At 40.3% G+C, this 20,940-nt stretch overlaps 1 protein-coding gene and 1 long non-coding RNA gene across 3 annotated transcripts; both read left to right on the forward strand.

Annotated features, from left to right (window-relative positions):
- The first annotated feature begins 398 nt into the window (after positions 1–398).
- Positions 399–10,446, forward strand: LOC107783365 (protein ESSENTIAL FOR POTEXVIRUS ACCUMULATION 1). Of its 2 annotated transcripts, none has more exons than XM_016604337.2 (10): positions 399–635; positions 3,275–3,363; positions 3,557–4,459; positions 4,561–4,681; positions 4,797–4,856; positions 5,273–6,046; positions 6,204–8,886; positions 8,976–9,169; positions 9,289–9,348; positions 9,801–10,446. In XM_016604337.2, the coding sequence occupies exons 1-10, from the start codon at positions 587–589 to the stop codon at positions 10,175–10,177; spliced, it is 5,310 nt and encodes a 1,769-aa protein (XP_016459823.2). In that variant the 5' UTR covers positions 399–586; the 3' UTR covers positions 10,178–10,446. The 2 variants fall into 2 exon arrangements, with proteins under 2 accessions (XP_016459823.2, XP_016459825.2); XM_016604339.2 differs by having other exon boundaries at positions 405–635; positions 5,276–6,046.
- Positions 10,447–11,970: 1,524 nt separating this feature from the next.
- Positions 11,971–20,577, forward strand: LOC107783364 (uncharacterized). The gene is made up of 4 exons (XR_001647440.2): positions 11,971–13,037; positions 18,529–18,628; positions 18,724–18,865; positions 19,023–20,577. It is a non-coding gene; the product is annotated as an uncharacterized LOC107783364 (long non-coding RNA).
- The last annotated feature ends 363 nt before the right edge of the window (positions 20,578–20,940 follow it).

Raw genomic sequence — 20,940 nt, forward strand, 5'->3', positions numbered from 1 at the left:
TTTGAACAATATTTATGGTAAGCTAGAATTAAAACGCTAGGAAAAAAATTATGGAATATGATTCCAACAATAGTGGGTTGGTTACATTTCTTTTTCTATTTTTCTACTATTTCTTTTGTTTTATTCTCTCTTTTATTACTCAATGTTCACATATATTAATTTAAATGGATTGTTTAATATTTAGTCTATATGTTTATTACAGAGTCTTTTGTTTTATATATTTTGCATTAGATATTACAAAAATTACAAAATTGATAGAATCATGAAAATTTTGTTTGTTTAGTATTGATTGATTTTCTTCTATAAAAATTATGACATTAATATTATATCATAATTTAATTTTTTTCATAGCCGCGCTAATACACTAGTTGAAAATAATAGGGGGGATATGGCTAAACTGCGCCGAAGGGTGACACGTCATTAAACGTAACCCAGGTTTTCGATTACCCTCTCACTACCCTTGCCCTATATTCACCCGCCTAAGCTTCTTCTTCCTGTCTTGCGAGCAGTCAGTCAATCACAGCAGCAGAAAATTAAGGTTTTCTTTGAGCGCTTCTTCTCTTTTTCTCCTTCCGATCAATCAGCCATGGGTGACAAAACTGAATTCGATTCTCCCCATAACCAGATCTCCAAAGGTAAAATTAAATTCTAATTTACTAATTTGCACTTCCTCAGCTTCAAATTAAACTTTCATAGATAGCATTCATTTTCATTTCTCCCTGTGTAACGCTATGAATGTGTCGAAAGATTGTACCTTTATGTGTGTTCTACTGTTTCCCAACTGTAGGTTTAGGGTTTTTCTTATATTGGTTGAGTTTCGGGAACAGAGAATGCAGTTTTTTGATTTTTTTGCTATAGAAAATATCACTCGATTATAAAGTGATGATTTTTATTTGTTTGATAATACGTAGATTCTGTCTCTGTGTTTGTTTTATTAGTTTATGACTATCAAGTTTGATAAATTTCCTTTTTTCCCTATACATTTGTTCCTACCATTACTTTTATCCTCAAAGAAATCGACTTTATGTTGGTAGCTGGTAATGCTGCTTAGCAATCGGCAGGCTGGTCTCATGTTTGAGTGTTTTTAATGATGATTCTTTGATGATGTTGTATGTTTTGGTTAGTTGCTTTGTAGTGTCCAGATGCATTACCTTTATGCTCCTGATACTTCTTTTAAATGCTCATTAGACTTGTTACGTGTCTCACCCGCTCCAGAGAAAGAAAGAAATGCGAGATTGGTTGTTGAGGTTCTTTTTTTTCTTTTTCGGTTGGTTGTTTAGGTTGACCTTTTGTTTATTTACACTCGTTAAACTAAATCAATCAATTACGCTTCAATACCGAATTCGTTGGGTAGTCAATATGAATTAGTTGTTTCAATTCAACTCTATTCAGGTCTAATTAATTTCTGTAGTAAAAATACTTTTTAGCTAAAAGTCCTCTAAATCTCACACATAACACGGATATATGAGTCTCTACTAGAATGAAAAGACTTTGGCAAACGCCTGATATAAAGCAAGAAGAACAAGGAAGCCTTAAACCCAACCAGCTAGATATCACGTATATGGGTTCGTTGCTTCAATTTCGTTTTGTTTTTAGTTATGTCCACATTGATTCCGTGAAATTGTAGGTCCTTGGTCAATTTCCTCTTTATGGTTTTTGGTCTGCCTCTTCCTCTTTTATCAACTTTAATCCTCATATTGCTGCATATAAGAACAATGCACGTGGAGATCTACATAGAACTTTGTCAAACCATGTGAGACTACTTTCTCTAGTCTTATTCTCTATGTGTGATACTTTCAACTTTTGTTGGACGTGATGACTCTAATCTTGTCCAATCTTGTGCTGCTATGTATCCATCTTAACATATAAATTTTTACAGTTACATATCTTGTGGATATATTGGGCCCTAGACACCCAATAGTCACTTCCAACATTCCTGCAACCGTTTGCAAACTAATGTTGTTGAAGGCTTGCTAAAGCACGCTTAGAACTTGAAACTAAATGAAACTTAAGATGTGTGCTTTGCATTTGCGTCGCTGTTGGCGCTTTAGTGTAGGCATCAAGGTGTTAAGTCATGCACTTCTTCACCAAAATAATCATTGTTTGTCTCTATAGTTATATTTCTTATATTACATTTCCATTTTCTGGCTTCTCTTTATTTATACTTTTCTTTGCGAAGCCCGTGCTTTAACTTGTGCTTTGTGCTTGAAGCCCCGATATACATTGGCTCGTTTCACTTTTGACTACTCTGCTTGCCTGTCACGACCATTTGTCTGCACCTGTTTATTGACTAATTTACATGGGTCAAATTTCAAATTTTTATTCTCTGAGGAAGCTTAATGCAGTATGTGAAAAACTAACCTCTTAATTATGACACGCATTGGCTATGCTTACAACCATGTTAGACATAGCTCATGTCTTCGTGTCTTTTGCTAGCTAAGTGATGATAGTGTGAATTGGAGATGAAAACTGGGGAATATCATTAGTGCAATGAGGGGAAATATAAAGATAACTTGTATGGTTAACAAGGATTGGGGGGGGGGGGTTAATTTTCTTATGGCACATGATGTGGCTTAATAAAGAGAGCCACTTTATACTGGTACTACGTGTTTCTCAATTAAGTTGGACATTTGGATTTCATCTGGTTTCAAATGTTGTTTCCATCATGACCACCGTTATCTTGATTCCAAGTGTACAGGTATATTGATGGTAATAATATGAAATAGTGTTGGATTACGCTCTAATTGAAATGAAGAACAAATGTTGGGAAATGAATTTAGGCATGATTAAAGTGGCCTTACCAATAAGGAGAACCAGAGCATACAATTGCTAGTATCTTTTTGTATTTGTGAGAGATAAGAAGTGACTACTTCTGCGTGTAAGTTAGGTATCCTAATGTTGCTATTTGATTTATATAAATCTACTGCATTTTTTGGTAAAGCTTTGAATTTTCATTGAGCACTTCAAAGTTGAAGGTGGGATGTTATCTCTTGAAGGTATCATTCTGTTTCTCTATTTTACACGCCTTTGATCAGTTACAAGACTTGCAAATTCCCTGCTCCTGTAAATAGTTTTTAATGTGGACCCCTTGGAATTTCCATGAATGGTAGAAGTTTCATATAATTACTTAAAGGGTTTATGTGTAGCGTCTTATATTTTCGTTATTAACATTAGTACAGAAATAATGAAAAGGGTGTTTTGATTCCAATTTGTATTTGTCGTTATGCAAGATTATATCTTTATTGCTAAGTTATCTTTGTTTTGATACATGTAGATGTGCAAGGACCCAACAATTCCATCCCACTTTCACCTCAGTGGCTCCTGCCAAAGCCAGGGGAGAGTAAGGCTGGGATAGTTACCGGGGTGTGTTCATTATTTCTTTGGATTTTCCTTGTTTAAATCCTGTACCGTTTCCCCCTTTTTGAGAAGTATTTTAGAGCTATGATATAAGCAGTTGAGGGTTTCTGCTTAAATTGGGTATCGGTTTGTTGAATTATTAATTCATAAATGAGTCAAATCACAAATGTTTTGGTCATCTCTTGGTGTTTAAATGCAGGACAACCATCTCGGTACACATCCCGGTTATGCTATTCATTCTGAGTTAGCAAAATTTCCAGGGATGGGTGACGATACAAATGATAATCAAAAGAAGAAAGATGTTTTTAGGCCATCTGTGCTCGATATGGAACCCGGTCGACGGGACCGCTGGCGTGATGAAGAAAGGGACACCAATTCTGCTGTTCGAAGGGACCGCTGGAGGGAGGGAGATAAGGAGCTTGGTGAGGGCCGCAAGGTGGAACGCTGGTCTGACTCTTCTGGCAGAAATCATGGAGAAGGACGACGTGTTCCAGGTGAAAGATGGACTGATTCTGGAAATAGGGAAAGCAATCACGATCAGCGTCGAGAGAGCAAGTGGAACACGCGCTGGGGGCCTGATGAGAAGGAAGGTGATGCTGTGCGTGAGAAATGGAGCAACCCTAGCAAAGATGCTGAGATGCATCTTGAAAAGGGGTCTCAAGGTCTTGCCTTTTCTGGAAAGGATGAGAGAGAGGATGACCACTATCGGCCATGGAGATCTACGTCTCACGGCCGAGGAAGGGCAGAATCTCTTCATCAGGGTTCGACGCCAAACAAACAGGTTCCTACATTTTCTCATGGCCGTGGACGTGAAGATGGGGCCACCACTACTTTTTCTCTTGGTAGAGGTCGTGCTCTCTCTGGAGTGAGCCCCGTGAATAAAGGCTCTCCTCATTTGCAGTCATTTGGGTCATTCTCAGAGAAAGCTGAAAGTGTGTCCTCTCCTTTACGATATAGCCGGATAAAAATGCTTGATGTGTATAGAGTGATAGACATGCGGTCTTGTAGCAAGTTTTCAGATGGGATTGTGCAAGTTCCTTCACTTACACAAGACGAACCTCTGGAACCTCTCGCATTATGTGCACCCAGTCCTGAGGAATTGGTAACATGCAGAGAGATTTGAATATATTTACTTAGTATAACGATTTTAATCTGATATTTAGTTTGTTTGGATGAAGTCTGACTGCTCAAATTTATGTATAGGGTATCTTGAAGGGAATTGATAAGGGGGATGTTCTGAGTAGTGGAGCTCCGCAGGTTACTAAAGATGGAACATTAGGTCGAAACTCAACTGATTATACGCAGCCAAGGCGTAACAAACTAGGTACTTATTGTTAGATCAGCTTTTGGGGATTTCTGAATCTAGATTAATTAAGATCCCAAATTAGTTGGTTTGTGCTACGGTTTTGATTGTCATCATTGTTTTCTCAAATGCTCAGGTAGCAGAGAAGATTTATCACTTGATGATTCCAGAGAAGAAAGTATTGACAATGCCAAAGGTGGTTATTCAAATCATCCTGAAGGCTTTTCCTTTGAAAAACTTCATTCATATGGGTTCAGTTCTAAATCTGAGAATAAGCAGAATTTTAAGAGATTTTCTGATCCCAAATTAGGTGTTGAAGATATATTTGTGGATTTTTGTCCCTTGATGTACTATGCAGTTCATCGGGATGTAGTCAATTAAAAATCTTAAATGTCAACTATGGTTTGGATGTCTTGTTGTTGAAACCTCGAGATCCAAATACATAAGCTAATCTGTTAGTTGTATATATCTTTCAGTAAACAGAGTTGTCTTCTGAGAGAGTTGCTTCTGAATTATGGTGTTACTTGTTAAAAAGATCTGTCTATAATGCTTGTTTATCTATAATTGGGTTTCAGTAGATTGTTTGAACTTATTATTTATGTTCATTTTCAGTAGAAGACAATATTCCTCATAGAGAAAGCGAGTCTGTCAATAGAGATCCAAGCACACCAGGACACACACCTGGTCTCCACGGTGGCATATGGCGGTCTCCTTCAATTGGTGCACGTTCACATATGGTGGCTAATGATGCTAGGGAAAGGCCATCCGATGTCAGGCCAAAAACATCTGACATTGGCTGGCTACAGAGCCAGAAGGATAAGAATACAGAATGGGAAAGAGATTTCACAGATCCATCTTATGCCAAAGATGAAGGATCCAAATGGCAGTTTGGAGATACTGTTCTCAAAAGGCAATTGTCTGCAGTCATGGACAAAGAGTTGGAAACGAGGAAACTTTCACAGTCATCTCCGGAGGACCTAGTTCTATTATACAAAGATCCACAAGGTGCTATTCAAGGTCCTTTCTCAGGTAGTGATATTATTGGATGGTTTGAGGCTGGATATTTTGGCATAGATTTGCAAGTTCGATTAGCTGCTGCACCGCCTGATTCACCATTTTCTCTGCTGGGGGATGTTATGCCCCACTTGCGTGCTAAGGCTCGGCCACCACCTGGATTTGGAGCACCAAAGCCAAATGCAGATGCTCCAGGGGGGTTGAACCTGAGCAGCTTCACAAAACTTCATGCAGGTTCAACTGAGATTGATAAGGTAAAGACAGAACTGAATTACAAGCATTCAGCAACAGAGGCTGAGAATAGATTCTTGGAATCGCTGATGTCTGGCAAAGTGAGCCATGCACCGCTTGACAAGTTTGCTCAGTCTGAAGGTTAGTTTGGATGTTATTTTTCAGTAGTATTCCTCTACAATTTTGCATGATTGTTTTCTATGCTCATATTTTGTTTCAATAATTGAAGCTTCAAAAATTGAAAAGATGTTCCTTAATATTCAACTGATGCTTTGTTATTGCTTTTCTTGCTCGGCAGGCATTCCGGCTTATGCTGCAAATAGTACTGGTGCCGTTCCTCCTATTGTAGCTGAAAGTGGAGATAATCTGTATCTCTTGGCTAAAAAGATGTCTCTTGAGAGGCAGAGATCTCTACCAAAGCCCTTTCCTCTTTGGCCTGGGAGAGATGCACCATCTGTTGTTCCAAATGTGGATAATGTTCAGGATCCTTTGCCTCATTCAAAACTGCCTTTTATGGCTGAACATGTTCGTCAGCAGCCCCATAATCAGAATGTTGATTTAATGTCTCTACTTCAGGGTGTACCAGACAGATCAGCTGGCATTAGTAGCGGTGTTAGTGGATGGTCTAATTTCCCCGTCCAAGGGGGATTAGAATCGCTACAGGAAAGGATGGACATGCATCAAGGTCAGAGTATGCCCCCTCAATCTGCATTTGGAATGCAACAACAAAGGCTACACCCGCAGAGTCCACCTATGACCAACTTACTAGGCCAAGCCATGGATAATACTTCCAACATTTTGGCTACTGAGAAGCTACTTTCATCTGGAGTTCAAGATCCACAGTTGCTAAATCTATTGCAACAACAGTACTTGATGCAGCTACAGTCTCAGGCAGCACTAGGAGGACCACAGCAATTGTCATTGTTAGACAAGTTGTTGATGCTCAAGCAGCAGCAGCAGCAGCAGCAGCAGCAGAAACAGGAGGAACAGCAACTAATGTTGCGCCAGCAGCAGCAGTTGCTCTCGCAGGTGCTGTCTGATCCGCATCCTCATCAGCGATTTGGTGAACAACCTTATGGCAAGTTGACAACTCCTGGCATATCTGCGGGAAATGCTACTGTGGATCCTACTCGTTTCCAGCCTTCACCTAATTTGTTTTCAATGAATACACAAGTACAACATCCAGTCATGGAAGAAGCTCATGCATCAAACTTTGTCTTGCCCCCGAGCATTTCTCAGGATGTCACCCAAATAGGTAGTTTTGAGACCTCATCATTGCACTTGCCACATCAAATGTTTAAAGATGCTTCCAGTCAGAGGAGTTGGGGTTTTGAGGAACAAATTGATGATATTCAACAAAAGGTCCCAAGGATGGAAACAGCCATGATTGACCCATCATCACATACAGAAATTGCCAGCAAACATCCCCTAGAGGGCGCGGAAAACAACGAACCTCTGGCTGTTACCACTCCTGAAATTGCCTCTCATTTTCCGCTTATTGAGCAAGTAGAAAAGTCTGTTATACCACCACCACCACCAGCTGTTGATAATGACCTCCATCAGAAAAACAAACTTGAATCACCGCCAGCTGCAATTCCCTCGGAGCCACAGGTTGAAAGAGATCCACACAATGGGCTTTCTGTCACAAAGGAACTGAAAAGTGTTGAACCGCGGGAAGTAAAAAAATCATCTGAAAAGAAGTCGAAGAAGCAAAAGTCCACCAAGGGGCAAGCTTCTGACTTAACGAAGGGAGCTTCTAAGTTGCAGCCATCAAAGCCCTTGCAATCTGATGCCGTGATTGCTTCTGATGCCAAATCTGATGCACAATCTGTTTCAGTCGAAAAAACTACAGCTGTAGGTCCAGAAAAAAGAGATAGCAAAACTGAAGTAGCTTTTGCTGATGTTGTGGGCGAATATCCAGGGCAAAACCCATTGTCTGCTCACGCAACTGTGGAGACAAAAGGTGAAACAGGGCAAATTCCACCAGTTTCACAGTTCAACACGCAAGTACAGTCTGGACAGCGAGCTTGGAAACCTGCTCCTGGTTTCAAGCCAAAGTCATTGTTGGAAATTCAAGAGGAAGAGCAGAGGAGAGCACAAGCAGAAATAGCTATTACGGAGGTTGCCACATCCCTCAGTTCCTTGAGTGTATCTACTCCGTGGGCTGGGGTTGTTACTAATTCAGATCATAAATTAGTTAGAGATACTCAGCAAGATGCTTCCGACAATAGTTTGAGTAAGAACAATTCAGATGTTTCTCTCAACCAAAAGAGTAAGAACAATTCAGATGTTTCTGTCAACCAAAAGAGTAAGAAAAGTCAATTGCATGAAGTACTGGCTGACAACACTTCGGCCAAGTCAGGCGAAAGAGAGAGAGATTTTCCTGATATGACATTTGTTCCACCTTCTGTACCTGTCAACGACGATGACAACTTCATTGAAGCTAAAGACACTAAAAAGAGCCGCAAAAAATCTGCAAAATCTAAGGGTGCAGGTGCAAAGGTCTCAGTGTCCACTGCTGCTTCGGAAGTCCCTGTTGGATCAAGTCCTATTGACAAAGTCAAGAGCTCGCGCCAGGTACAACCAGACAAGGAAGTACTACCTGCTATACCATCTGGTCCTTCGCTAGGAGATTTTGTTGTTTGGAAAGGTGAGGCTACAAGTCCTGCTCCTATTCCTGCTCCAGCATGGTCTACTGACTCTGGGAAACTCTCAAAACCCACATCTTTAAGGGACATCCTAAAGGAACAAGAAAAAAAGGTCTCTTCTGGACAGCAGCATATACCAGTGCCAACTCAGAAATCTGTGCCAAATCCACCTGCCAGAGTGGGTGGTCCATCATGGTCTGCCACTGGTTCGTCGCCTGCCAAGACTGCATCTCCTATTCAGATTCACTCACAAGCTGGCGCTAATTCAAAGAATAAAGTGGACGACGATCTGTTCTGGGGCCCAGTAGATCATCCTAAGCAAGAGACAAAGCAGTATGGCCCCCCTCTTTCTGTCTTCTCCCGCCCCTTTTCTTTCTCCCTTCTCTTTGTTGGTAGGACTTTATATATTGTAATGCCTGCAGGTCTGAATTTCCTCAGCTTGGAAATCAAGGCAGTTGGGGAAGCAAGACCACACCAGTGAAAGGAAATCCTGGTGGTTCATTGAGCAGGCAAAAGTCTGTTAGCGGTAAGCCCGCAGAGCGTTTACTATCATCGTCTCCTGCATCAGCTCACTCGTCCCTGAAAGGGAAGAAGGATGCTCTAACAAAGCATTCAGGTAACCATATGGTGTTTTTTGGTGTGGACCTAATGAAAATCTGAAGTAATGCATTGCTTCTCATTAGAAAAAAAATTGAAGACGAAAAGGTTTTAATACACTTTGCTTCACTGTTTCAGAAGCAATGGATTTTAGAGAATGGTGTGAGAATGAATGTGACAGACTCATTGGTACAAGAGGTATTTTTTGGAGCTGCAGCTCTCTCACTTGATTTAGATATCTCTAGTTCCTTGAATAAATTATCATCCCTTATATTTGAAGGGGAGACTTGGCATAACTGGTAAAGTTGTTGCCATGTGACTAGGAGGTCACTGGTTCGAGCGTGGAAACAACCTCTTGCAGAAATGCAGGGTAAGACTGCGTACAATAGACCCTTGTGGTCCGGCCCTTCTCTGGACCCCGCACATAGCGGTAGCTTAGTGCACAGCGCTGCCCATATTTTTAACTCGACATCGTAGTAGTGAAATTTCTTGAATCTTTCAGTTTATTCTTTCCTTGATATGGCTCCTAAATCTTACTCGTAGAACAACCTAAGATTATAACAGTACATAGAACTGTACTGACAGTCCTTTCTCAAAAAAGAACTATACTGACAGTTTGTCTGATGTGGTACCAATTCTTGTTCCTTCAGATACCAGCTTTCTGGAGTTCTGTTTCAAGCAATCCAAATCAGAGGCTGAAATGCTTCTAATTGAGAATCTTGGCTCTTATGATCCTGATCATGAGTTCATTGACAAGTTCCTCAACTATAAAGACTTTTTGCCTGCGGATGTTTTTGAGATGGCCTTCCAGGGTCGGAATGTTCGGAAGGTCACTGGTGTAGATGCCAGAGATGTGACTTCTGACAGCGTTGGATTTGACCAGGGTAATTCAAGTGTGCAGGATGGGGCCACAAAAGGAGGAAAGAAGAAGGGTAAGAAGGGGAAGAAGGTTAACCTTTCAGAGTTGGGCTTCAATGTGGTTAGTAACCGGATAATGATGGGAGAGATTCAGACTGTGGAAGATTAGGTAGAATGAGGAACAGTACATACTTTGTGTTGAGAATGTAAATGATTTAGGATTATCGAGCCACAGAAGCAGTACTATTTAATCTGCTCAAAAGCAATTTTTGTGATACAATTTCTGACTTTAGGTCTTCTAAATCAGGTTCAATCAGGAGTAAACCTAGAGCTTTTTTTCGTGTTTGTCCTTCACCAGAAGTGTTTTGTAATATTGAACTTTGTAATGCATCCTGAGAGTGATGCTTTAGCTGATGTGGGTTCATTAATCTCCCTGCATTATCATTTCCTTTTTATATTTCTGTTCTCATCGAAAGTTATTGATTGTATTGCTCTCGAGTTTTTACATCCTTGTACGTATGAGCCTTTTGAACTCCAGTTATTTTGCAAGACCTAGTGAAGGTTTATGCAAGAAAACTTATCTTTTTTTTCCCCATTCTCTTGGTTCAAAAAACAAGGTTATTGAATCTGGAGTTGTGTTACTGAAAGAACTGAAAAGAGATTTGGCAAAGGCGGAAGACTCAATACCTTTACTTTGGTGGTATTGGTGAATAGTGTTTTGGACTCTGCCTACATATGTGATGTATCTATTCCTTTTACTTGCAAAACTCAAAGACTTGATTCTGTGAGACAGCAATCTTTATGAAGTTGATACAATAATAAAGAACAAGCATTTTGGAGGGAAGTGATCAACCACAAATATGGACAGCAGGGGTGGTGATGGTGCACAAATCCAGTAAGATCTGCTTTTGGGGTGGTCATGTGGAGATCTATTGGAGCTCACCAGTTCATTTTTGCTACAAATATTGGATATAAAGAGGGAGATGGTAGAAATTTGGAATTATAGCCGGTTGGAACATGGGCTTCTTAAAGATCTCTTCTCTGATTTGTTTGGTTTGACTCTAGCCAGAAGCTACAATTGAAGATGCAGAGAAACAACAGGGTTGGAAATTAACTTTTAGAAGGCTATTCAATGATGAAAATGCAAGTATGCAACGACTTATAAGCAATCAATCATATTCCTGATACCTTTAGCTAAATCATTTTACTACGTATGAGTTTTGTGGCACGCTAGTGACCATAGGGGCTTTTGTTGGGCTTATTGGAACATATAACAGTGAGGTTTATTGCGGCAGAAAACTTGTGGTTAGATTGAATATTTAACGATAGAAATTACTATTCTTTTATTTTTCAACAAATGAGCTTAACTAGTCAAGTGCGCATACATTATCGTCATTAAAAAAAAAACTAAGCAATATAAACATTTCATGTGTTTTAATTAATTCACGAACCATAAAGGATCATTACTACTAATTTACTTTAACTTGGGAAGTAAAGTTAATGACAAGATGGGTGTTGCCTCGGTGGAGGACAAATTGCGGGAATCGAGGCTGAGATGATTTGCAGAGGAGAGACATAGATGTACGGGTCAGGAGGTGTGAGAGGTTGACCATAGCGGGTCTAGAGAAGGATAGGGGTAGGCCAAAGAATTATTGGGGTGATGTGATTAGGTAGGACATGTTATTGCTCCAACTTATCGAGATCATGACCCTCAATAGGAAAGGGTGGAGATCGATAATTAGGGTGGAAGGTTGACAGGTAGTCGTTAGTGTCTCTTCGTCTTACTGCAAGTACTATTTGTGTATTTTTTCTTGTTCCGGATTCTTTATTATTACATATTGTGTCATTTGTTCATATTACTTTATTTTCGTTTCTTGGTCTATCAAAAATAATTTCTATGACTTCAAAGGCAGGGTAAGGTGTATACTTACACATTGCCCATAGCTCACTCGTGGGATTATACTTGATTTGTTGTTGTTGTTGGGAAGTAAAGTTAGATCATGTTAGTACCTAACACCGTTATTTCCCAAAATAGGCGGGGGGGTTGTCTCCGTACAACTTTCCTCTCCTTTCTGCCTTAAATCCTACCAAAACCCTCCAAAATACCCATCAATTGTCTTCTGCTCTCTAAGTATTAGCTTTCTTTACAGTTTTTTTGGCGTCCAAAATGCGGCAGAAAGAGGTCGAAAGATTCTGCTGTGGAAGAAGAGAGTAATGGGAGCAAAAAACATAAGGAGGATGAGGCAGAAGAGAAAGTGAAAGGATCAGAAGAATGTGGAAGGTATTCTAAGCGGTCATCAATTTCCCTGAACAGAAAGAGGAAGGATGAGAATGTACTAGAATCTTCTTAACCTAGTCAAAATGCTTGCTTTATTTGAAAATATGCATCATTTAATTTAAAAAAAACATTGAGAGGGGAATGGGATTGAATCTGATACACATAATTCTGAGATACCAGACGTGGAAGCCACCTCAGAGTAGGATAATTTGAATAGCTGTTACTTTTTGAATTTTAGTGCTTTGGCGGGAAATTCAGTTAGAATGTAATCTCAGCTCATTTTGCATTTTTTCATTTCAGTAGATTGTTTAGGATCATAAGTAGCAAGTTGTAAACTCTTATTACACACTTTTTGATATGCTAAAGAGTTCTGATCTTCTCTCTAACTCCTTCTAGTCTTCTTCTTCCTTCTCCTTCTCAATTCTCTCCTTCTTTACTGTTTCATTGCTGAATCGATACCAATTTTGGTATCAATTGGTATCAGAGCCACACCATGGGACCACGCAAAGCTACTGATCTCGCAGCTCTAGATTGGCAGGAGCAATATGAGGATTTAGCTGCTCCGCAATTAGATCTGCGTTCAATTCTCGAAAAAAAACACAGGAATTGCGAGCTGACATGGATCACAGACATGCTGAACTGTTACAGATGGTCGGAGCCCTCAAAAACTTGATCGATGGAATGCAGCTTCATCAACAGTCACGAGACAGCAGTTCTACTTCCAATGTTCGAGATAATGTGCTGCAATCAGGTCAGGGAATTTTAGGCCCTAATCCTTATCATGCTCATAACAATTGAGGTCATAATATGTTATTTCCTAGATTTAATGGGGAAAATTTGAAAAGCTGGCTGTATAGGATCGATCGATGTTTTGCTGTTGACAATACCGCTGGAAATCAGAAAGTAAACATAGTATCCATGAATCTGGATGATGATGCCCTAGCTTGGCATCAGTCTTACATGAAATGCAAAGATTCACCCATCCTTCCACCATGGGATGAGTATATTACAACAACAACAACAACAACAACCCAATATAATCCCACTTAGTAGGGTCTGGGGAAGGTAGTGTGTACGCAGACCTTACCCCTACCCTGGGATAGAGAGGCTGTTTCCAAATAGACCCTCAGCATCCTTCCCTCCAAGAACTTCCACCTTGTTCTTGGGGAGACTCGAACTCACAACCTCTTGGTTGGAAGTGGAGGTTGTTTACCATCAGCAACCCCTCTTGTCTGGGATGAGTATATTGAAGCTTTGATTGAAACATTTAGTGAAGAATATACAGATCCTATGCTAGAGCTGAAGCAACTGAAACAAACTGGTTCAGTGAAGGAGTTTCAATTTGCCTTTGCCAGACTGCTAGCTCAATGTGACTTAACTGTTAGCCAGGCTATCTCTTGTTTTTTAGGAGGATTGAAGGATGAGTTAGTGAACCCCATTAAAATGCATGAGCCTCAAACCATGTCCAAAACATATCGCTTAGCTCGATTAGCTGAAGCGACCTTAGCTGCTAATGCTAGAGCACTAAGGTATAATCCTGCATCTATATTATCCACACACCTCAAAAAGTCCTCCTATGAGCCACATCCAACCAAAGCTATTCCTATTACCACTACCTCTGCTCCTAGACTAGCCTTACCTCCTTCGCCAATGCCATTGCCCCTAGAAATAGGAGAACTATTTATCCTGTAGAAATGCAGGCTAGAAGAGCCCAAGGTTTATGCTATTTTTGTGATGAGAAGTACACTGTTGGACACAAATGTAACCTACCTAAACAACTATTTGTGATGGACCTAGAAGTCTCAGAAGGTGAAGGTGTGGAGGTTGCTAGGCCGGAATCTGAAGGAAGTCCTTCTAGTGAAGAGTGGTCAGCTGTGGAAGGGGATACTCCTATGATCTCCCTATGTGCCTTAAGTGGATTGCAAGGGGCTCAAACAATACATGTCACTGGATATAGTGAAAAGAGACCAATACAAATCCTCCTTGATGGAGGTAGTACTCATAACTTCATTGATGAGAAGGCTACTAAGAGGTTGGGTTGCCAAATCTGCCCTACCAGGGTAAGCTATGTGAGCCTTGGTAACAATACTTTGGAAGCTACTTCTCGAGTGGTTAGAAACTTTGAGTGGATCTTGCAGGGAACTACATTTTCTTCTGACTTAATTGTATTTCCAGTGGGTAAATATGACTTGGTCTTAGGGGCTTTGTGGATGAAAACACTAGGACCTATTACCAAGGATTATTCTGAGCTGACTATGGCTTTCAATTATCAGGGGAAGTATCATTTGCTACTAGGAGTATGTGAAGAATGTAAAGTTTACAGTCCAAAATCTTTGAACATGCTAAAGGGAGAGGATGTACAATTCTTTATGTTGCAGGTGATGGACAGTACTCCTACCTCAGCAAGTGCTATGCCATGTCAAGCTCTGCACATGGCCAAATCCGATAATGCTCCTCCTATTGAACAACTTTTACAACAATATCAAGTGATCTTTGCTGAACCTACTACTCTACCTCCACAGAGAGGTGCTTTCAACCACAGAATACCTCTCCAACCTGGTTCTAAACCTGTGAATGTTAGGGCTTACAGGTACTCTTCCATTAAGAAGGACATTATCGAAAAACTGGTTAATGAAATGTTGCAATAAGGAGTAATTCAATACAGTAGCAGTCCTTTTTCCTCCCCTGTGGTACTTGTGGGAAAAAAAGATGGATCATGGAGGCTATGCGTAGACTATAGGGAGCTGAATCAATGCACAGTCAAGGACAAGTTTCCAATACCCTTTATAGATGATCTATTGGATGAGCTTGCTGGGGCCACCATTTTTTCTAAAATTGACCTCAGGTCGGGCTATCACCAAATAAGGATGGTGAATGATGATGTCCCAAAAACAACATTCAAAACACATCTAGGGCATTATGAGTATTTGGCAATGCCTTTTGGCTTAACCAATGCTCTATCTACCTTTCAATGCCTCATGAACCACTCGTTTCAGAAATTTTTAAGAAAGTTTGTTCTGGTGTTCTTTGATGATATTTTAATCTACAGTGTTAGCCTGCAAGATCATTTGGGGCATCTGCAGCAGGTGTTTGATACTATGGTCACCCACAGCTTATTAGCCAAACAGTCCAAGTATGCCTTTGGTGTTTCAAGAGTGGAATATCTAGGGCATTTTATTTCTGCTGAAGGAGTTTCTACTGACCCAAGGAAGATTCAAGCAGTTCAACAATGGCCAACTCCCACTACACTTAAACAATTGAGGGGATTCTTGGGGCTAGCTGGCTATTACAGAAAGTTCATTCGAGGCTATGGTTTTATAAGCAGACCATTAACTGAATTGCAAGAAAGATGGATTTCTGTGGTCTGATAAAGATGCAGAGGAATTTGCAGAGTTAAAGTTAGCTCTAACTTCTGCTCCTGTCTTAGCATTACCTAACTATGCCATTCCCTTTGTGGTTGAAACAGATGCGAGTGGCACATGCATAGGAGCTGTTCTTATGCAGTCTGGACATCCCATAGCTTTCATTAGCAAAGGTTTAGCTCCCAGACATATGGCCTTATCTGTATATGAGAAGGAATTGCTGGCCTTGGTCTTTGCAGTTACCAAATGGTTTCACTATCTTTTGGGCCAACACTTCATTGTGAAGACAGATCAAAAAGCTCTTAAGTATCTCTTAGAGCAGATGTTGCATACTGATTCACAAATTAGGTGTCTGGCCAAGTTGTTACCCTTTGATTTTGAAATTCAATACAAGAAGGGAAAAGAGAATGTGGCTGCTGATTCCTTATCCAGAATTTCAGGTTCTGAAATCATGACTTTAATGGTCTCTTGTGTACAAGCTAATCTTTGAACTGATATCCAGAATAGTTGGACTAACGACCCTGAGCTACATAGTCTCATCAAATCCCTGCAGGAGAAGCCACAGAAGCACTTTACATGGATAAACAATCAGCTCAGGAGAAAGGGTAAATTGGTTATAGGAAATGACATGGGCTTGAGAACCAAGATATTGCAGCTGTGGCATTCCTCTTCCTCTGGTGGTCACTCTGGCATTGATGCCACCACTAGGAAATTATTGGCTTATTTCTATTGGAAAGGTATCAGAACTGATGTACTTGCCTATGTACGCAATTGTTCTGTGTGCCAAAGGAATAAATATGATACTTCTGCCACAGCTGGGTTGTTGCAACCTTTGCCTCTGCCTGCAGTCCCATGGACGGATATAAATATGGATTTTATTAAAGGCTTGCCAAATCTAAGGGAAGAACAGTGATTTGGGTTGTAGTTGATAGGTTGACCAAATATGGTCACTTCATTGCTCTTGCTCACCCTTACACGGCCCAATCTCTCGTTCCTATCTTCCTTGACCACATCTTCAAGTTACATGGCTTCCCTGCTACTATAACCAGTGATCGTGATCCCATCTTTATCAGTACCTTTTGGAAGGAGTTTCTGTCTTCTCAGGGTGTCACTTTACACACTTCCACAGCTTATCATCCTCAAACTGATGGTCAAACAGAGGTCCTCAATAGATGTTTGGAGACTTACTTACGCTGTTTTTGTTCTGATTCCCTAGCTGATTGGTGTGCCTTCCTGCCTTTAGCTGAATGGTGGTATAATTCCTCCCCTCATTCTGCAATTCAGACTTCTCCTTTTGAATTGCTTTATGGTTACCCTCCTCCTCTTCATCTCCCATATCTTCCTAGTGATTCTTCTTCTGATTCGGTTGAGAACATTATGCTGCTTCGAGAATTTAAAATGCAGTTGGCTAAATATCATTTAGCTAGAGCTCAACAGCGTATGCAGGATCAAGCAAATGCTCATCGCCCTGACAAGCATTTTGCAGTGGGTGATTGGGTCTTTGTGAAGCTACAGCCATATAGGCAGTCCACCCTTTCTGTCTCCCCCTATCATAAGCTTACTTCCTGCTATTTTGGTCCTTATCCCATTGTCGAAAAGATTGGTGCAGTTGCTTATAAGTTGCTGCTTCCTCCTGAAGTCCAAATTCATCCTACTTTTCATATTTCTCATTTCAAATTGTGTCATACCATTCCTTCTGAAATAATTCATCCACCTATATTGGACATCTCCAATCCTTTATGCCCTGCTCCTGAGGCTGTCATTGGTCGCAGATTGGTCAAGAAAGGCAACAAAGCAGTCGCCCAATGTTTGATTAAAAAAGCAGTCGCCCAATGTTTGATTAAATGGCAAGGTTTGGATGTTGTGTATGCCACTTGGGAGTTTGCTTCACTCATAAGGATCAGATTTCCTGCATTCACCCTTGAGGACAAGGGTGTTTTCCATCGGGGGGGGGGGGGTATTGATACCCATAATTCTGAGATACCAGACGTGGAAGTCACCTCAGCTGCTGAGTAGGACAATTTGAATAGCTGTTACTTTTTGAATTTTAGTGCTTTGGCAGGAAATTCAGTTAGAATGTAATCTCAGCTCATTTTGCATTTTTTCATTTCAGTAGATTGTTTAGGAGTATAAGTAGCAAGTTGTAAACTCTTATTACACACTTTTTGATATGCTAAAGAGTTCTGATCTTCTCTCTAACTCCTTCTAGTCTTCTTCTTCTTCCTTCTCCTTCTCAATTCTCTCCTTCTTTACTGTTTTATTGCTTAATCGATACCAATTTTGGTATCAGAATCCAATATGTGTCATCAGAGGAATGATAAAGGAAGAGTTGTTCGCTGTACCCGTTGTAGTACTAAGCGATTCTGTGTTCCTTGCATCGCCAGATGGTACCAAAAACTTTTACCCTAATATATTGTTATAGGCTGTGTTCGTTTATTTGAAGTAACTTTTTTTGAGCTTTTAGTGGTAAGTTAGACTTATGAAGAGGCAAACACTCTCCTCTTTGTCACAAGTGATAAGATGCTAAGCATGAAGAACATTTTAACAACTTGAAGCGTTATATATCCAATCTATTTTTGCTTAGTATTGTTATGTTTCCTATGGTTTTTAGGAGTGGTTTAGCCTTTCAGAGATTTATATATTTAGAAAATATACAAACTTCTAATACTTTTTATTTGGATTTGCATAATATTGGCATGCGATGAGTTTAAATAGAGTGACGTGGTTGGTGAGGATTCATGTAGCTGATTCGACTTGTTTGGGACTAAGGCATTGTAGTAGTAGTTGTTGTATTGTTAGCTTCAACACCAATTATCAATCTTGTAGTTTTCTTTTCGATTTTTCTCATGAGTGCCTTTTCCCTTTGTGATGTACAATCAGGTACCCTAGAATGCCTGAGGAGGCTTTTGTAGAGTCTTGTCCTGTTTGTCTTCAAAATTGTAATTGTAAAGCTTGCTTGCGGTTGGACGGGCCGATTAGGGTTGGTTTCTTTTGCTGTTCCAATTTTGTTAAGTTACAGTCCTATTTTACACGTTAACTGTATAGGCTAAGCTCTTATTTATATATTTCTTGCAGGCTTTGAAGAACTTACAATTTGAGATTAGCAATGAAGAAAAGGTTCAATACTCTAAATTTATCTTGCAAAAACTTTTGCCCTTCTTGAGAAGATTCAATTCAGAGCAAGTGATGGAGATGGAGATTGAAGCTAAGATTCAAGGTTCTATTATCTTGCTTAAAGATTAAATGCCGTAACAATGCTATATATTTTTTATTTGATATGCCGTTCATAAACTCTTGAATGAAGAGGGGGACAAGATAATTATGCTAGCTGTTTTGGAGCACTCTGAGAATCGACGAAATTTTGGGTATTGTAGGCGTATTAAGGTCAAGGAGGTCAAGGAGGTCGAGGCGGATATGTGCAAGATGAGCAGGGAAAGAGCGACCGGGCCAGACGAGATTCCGGTTGAATTTTGGAAAAGCGCGGGTAGGGCTGGTTTGGAGTGGCTATTGTTTAACGTCATTTTTAGTACAGCGATAATGCCCGAAGAATAGAGGTGCAGTACGATGATTTCGTTGTACAAGAACAAGGGTGATATTCAAAATTGTAATATCTATAGGGGTATCAAGCTGTTAAGCTACACTATGAAAGTTTGGGAGAGGGTGGTGGAGATGCGGGTGAGGAGGAAAGTGTCTATTTCCGAGAACCAGCTCGGATTCATGCCGGAGCGATCGACAACGGAAGCCATCCATCTTGTAAGGAAATTGGTAGAGGAGAGGAAAAAAGATTTGCATATGGTGTGTATTGATCTAGAAAAAGCATACGACAAAGTCCCGCGATTGAGGACATGTATGATGGAACCAAGACCCGAGTTAGGATAGTGGGAGGAGACTCGGGAACTAGGGTCCAGCTCTTAGCCCGTTTTTATTTGCCTTGGCGATGGATGTATTAACGCATCACATTCAAGGTGAGGTGTCATAGTACATGTTATTTGCAGATGATATAGTACTTATTAATGAGACACGAGGCGGAGTTAACACTAGGTTGGAGGTTTGCAGACATATGCTAGAGTCTAAAGATTTCAAGTTGAGCAGGACGAAGACAAAAATCTACACAGTGATGTTAAATGGTGAACAGTGTGTTTTTATCTGCTTCTTATAAATCTATCTTATATTCAAATTATTTCCAGGTGAATGTACTAACACATACTCAAGGAATAAAGCTGACACCTGAGCAGCTTTCAACGATAGAAATATTGAAAAGAACATATGCTTCCCAGGATAAAAGGGAACTTAAATTGGCTGAGGAGGAGCAAAAATGTAAAAATAAAGCATCATCTGAGTTCAACGAGGGCCAATCTTTGCTAGGTGAGATACCTGATATAATTACAGTTTAAGACTTAGTGAGCTACTGATCAAGAAAGAAAAAAGAAACATGTACTAAATTGTGGTAATCAATCAATTGTTGCATCTGCTTCCTGTGTGAAATTAGAGAGAGATACTGCTGCTGCTGAGGGGATAACATGTCACACCCCAACCTTGGGAGGTGTGGCTGGCACCCGATGCCCGAAGGCCCGAGCGAACCAACTTATGATCTGAAATATAATAACCTACAGGCAGAAGAGCCCAACACGACATATATATATAACCTAGACCAACAAGGCTGCAACCACATTATAACAGCTATCCAGGAGGCCGATAGGGCCATACGAAAAATATATATATACAATGACCGCTAGTCTGCAACCCTCTAAGAGTGTAAGACAATCTCAACAGGGCGGGACAAGCCCCCGACATGCCCAAAACCACACATATACATATGTAATAGTACCTATGGACTCAAAGTCAGCAACTCCGAAGAAGTGGAGTGCGAAACCCAACGCTGATCCTGGGGGTCCTACTGAGAAGGCACGCCGCTCTGTCTATCCGAACCTGTGGGCATGAACACAGCGCATAAAAATGCGTCAGTACGAAATATGTACTGAATATGTAGGGCGACAAGTGTAACATGAAAAATGTAATTAACAAGAGAAGAGATATAGAGACAATTTGAATTCTGAAACTAGCCTCGGTAGGAAACAAAAATTCAACATAGATATAAATGTATGCTCGTGAAATCGTCGTTCACTATTGCTACTTATAATATATCCCATTATATAATAATAAATCCCTCTGTGGGGCTATAATATCCATAACATACCCGGCCATAATAAAGGCTCAGTAGAATCGTACCCGGCCACGTGAAGCTCGGTAATCCCAACTGATCAGTGGTTACACAATATGTGTCATACCCGG

The sequence above is a fragment of the Nicotiana tabacum genome, chromosome 16, assembly GCF_000715075.1.
Source record: "Nicotiana tabacum cultivar K326 chromosome 16, ASM71507v2, whole genome shotgun sequence".
Lineage (NCBI taxonomy): Eukaryota > Viridiplantae > Streptophyta > Magnoliopsida > Solanales > Solanaceae > Nicotiana > Nicotiana tabacum.

Bases quoted from the DNA above. Each gene is read 5' to 3' on its own strand.
- LOC107783365 (XM_016604337.2), top strand. From the start codon at position 587: ATGGGTGACAAAACTGAATTCGATTCTCCCCATAACCAGATCTCCAAA. The intron at 3,364-3,556 runs GTGTGTTCATTA...GTTTAAATGCAG, and splicing joins AGGCTGGGATAGTTACCGGG to GACAACCATCTCGGTACACA. The intron at 8,887-8,975 runs GTATGGCCCCCC...TAATGCCTGCAG, and splicing joins CCTAAGCAAGAGACAAAGCA to GTCTGAATTTCCTCAGCTTG.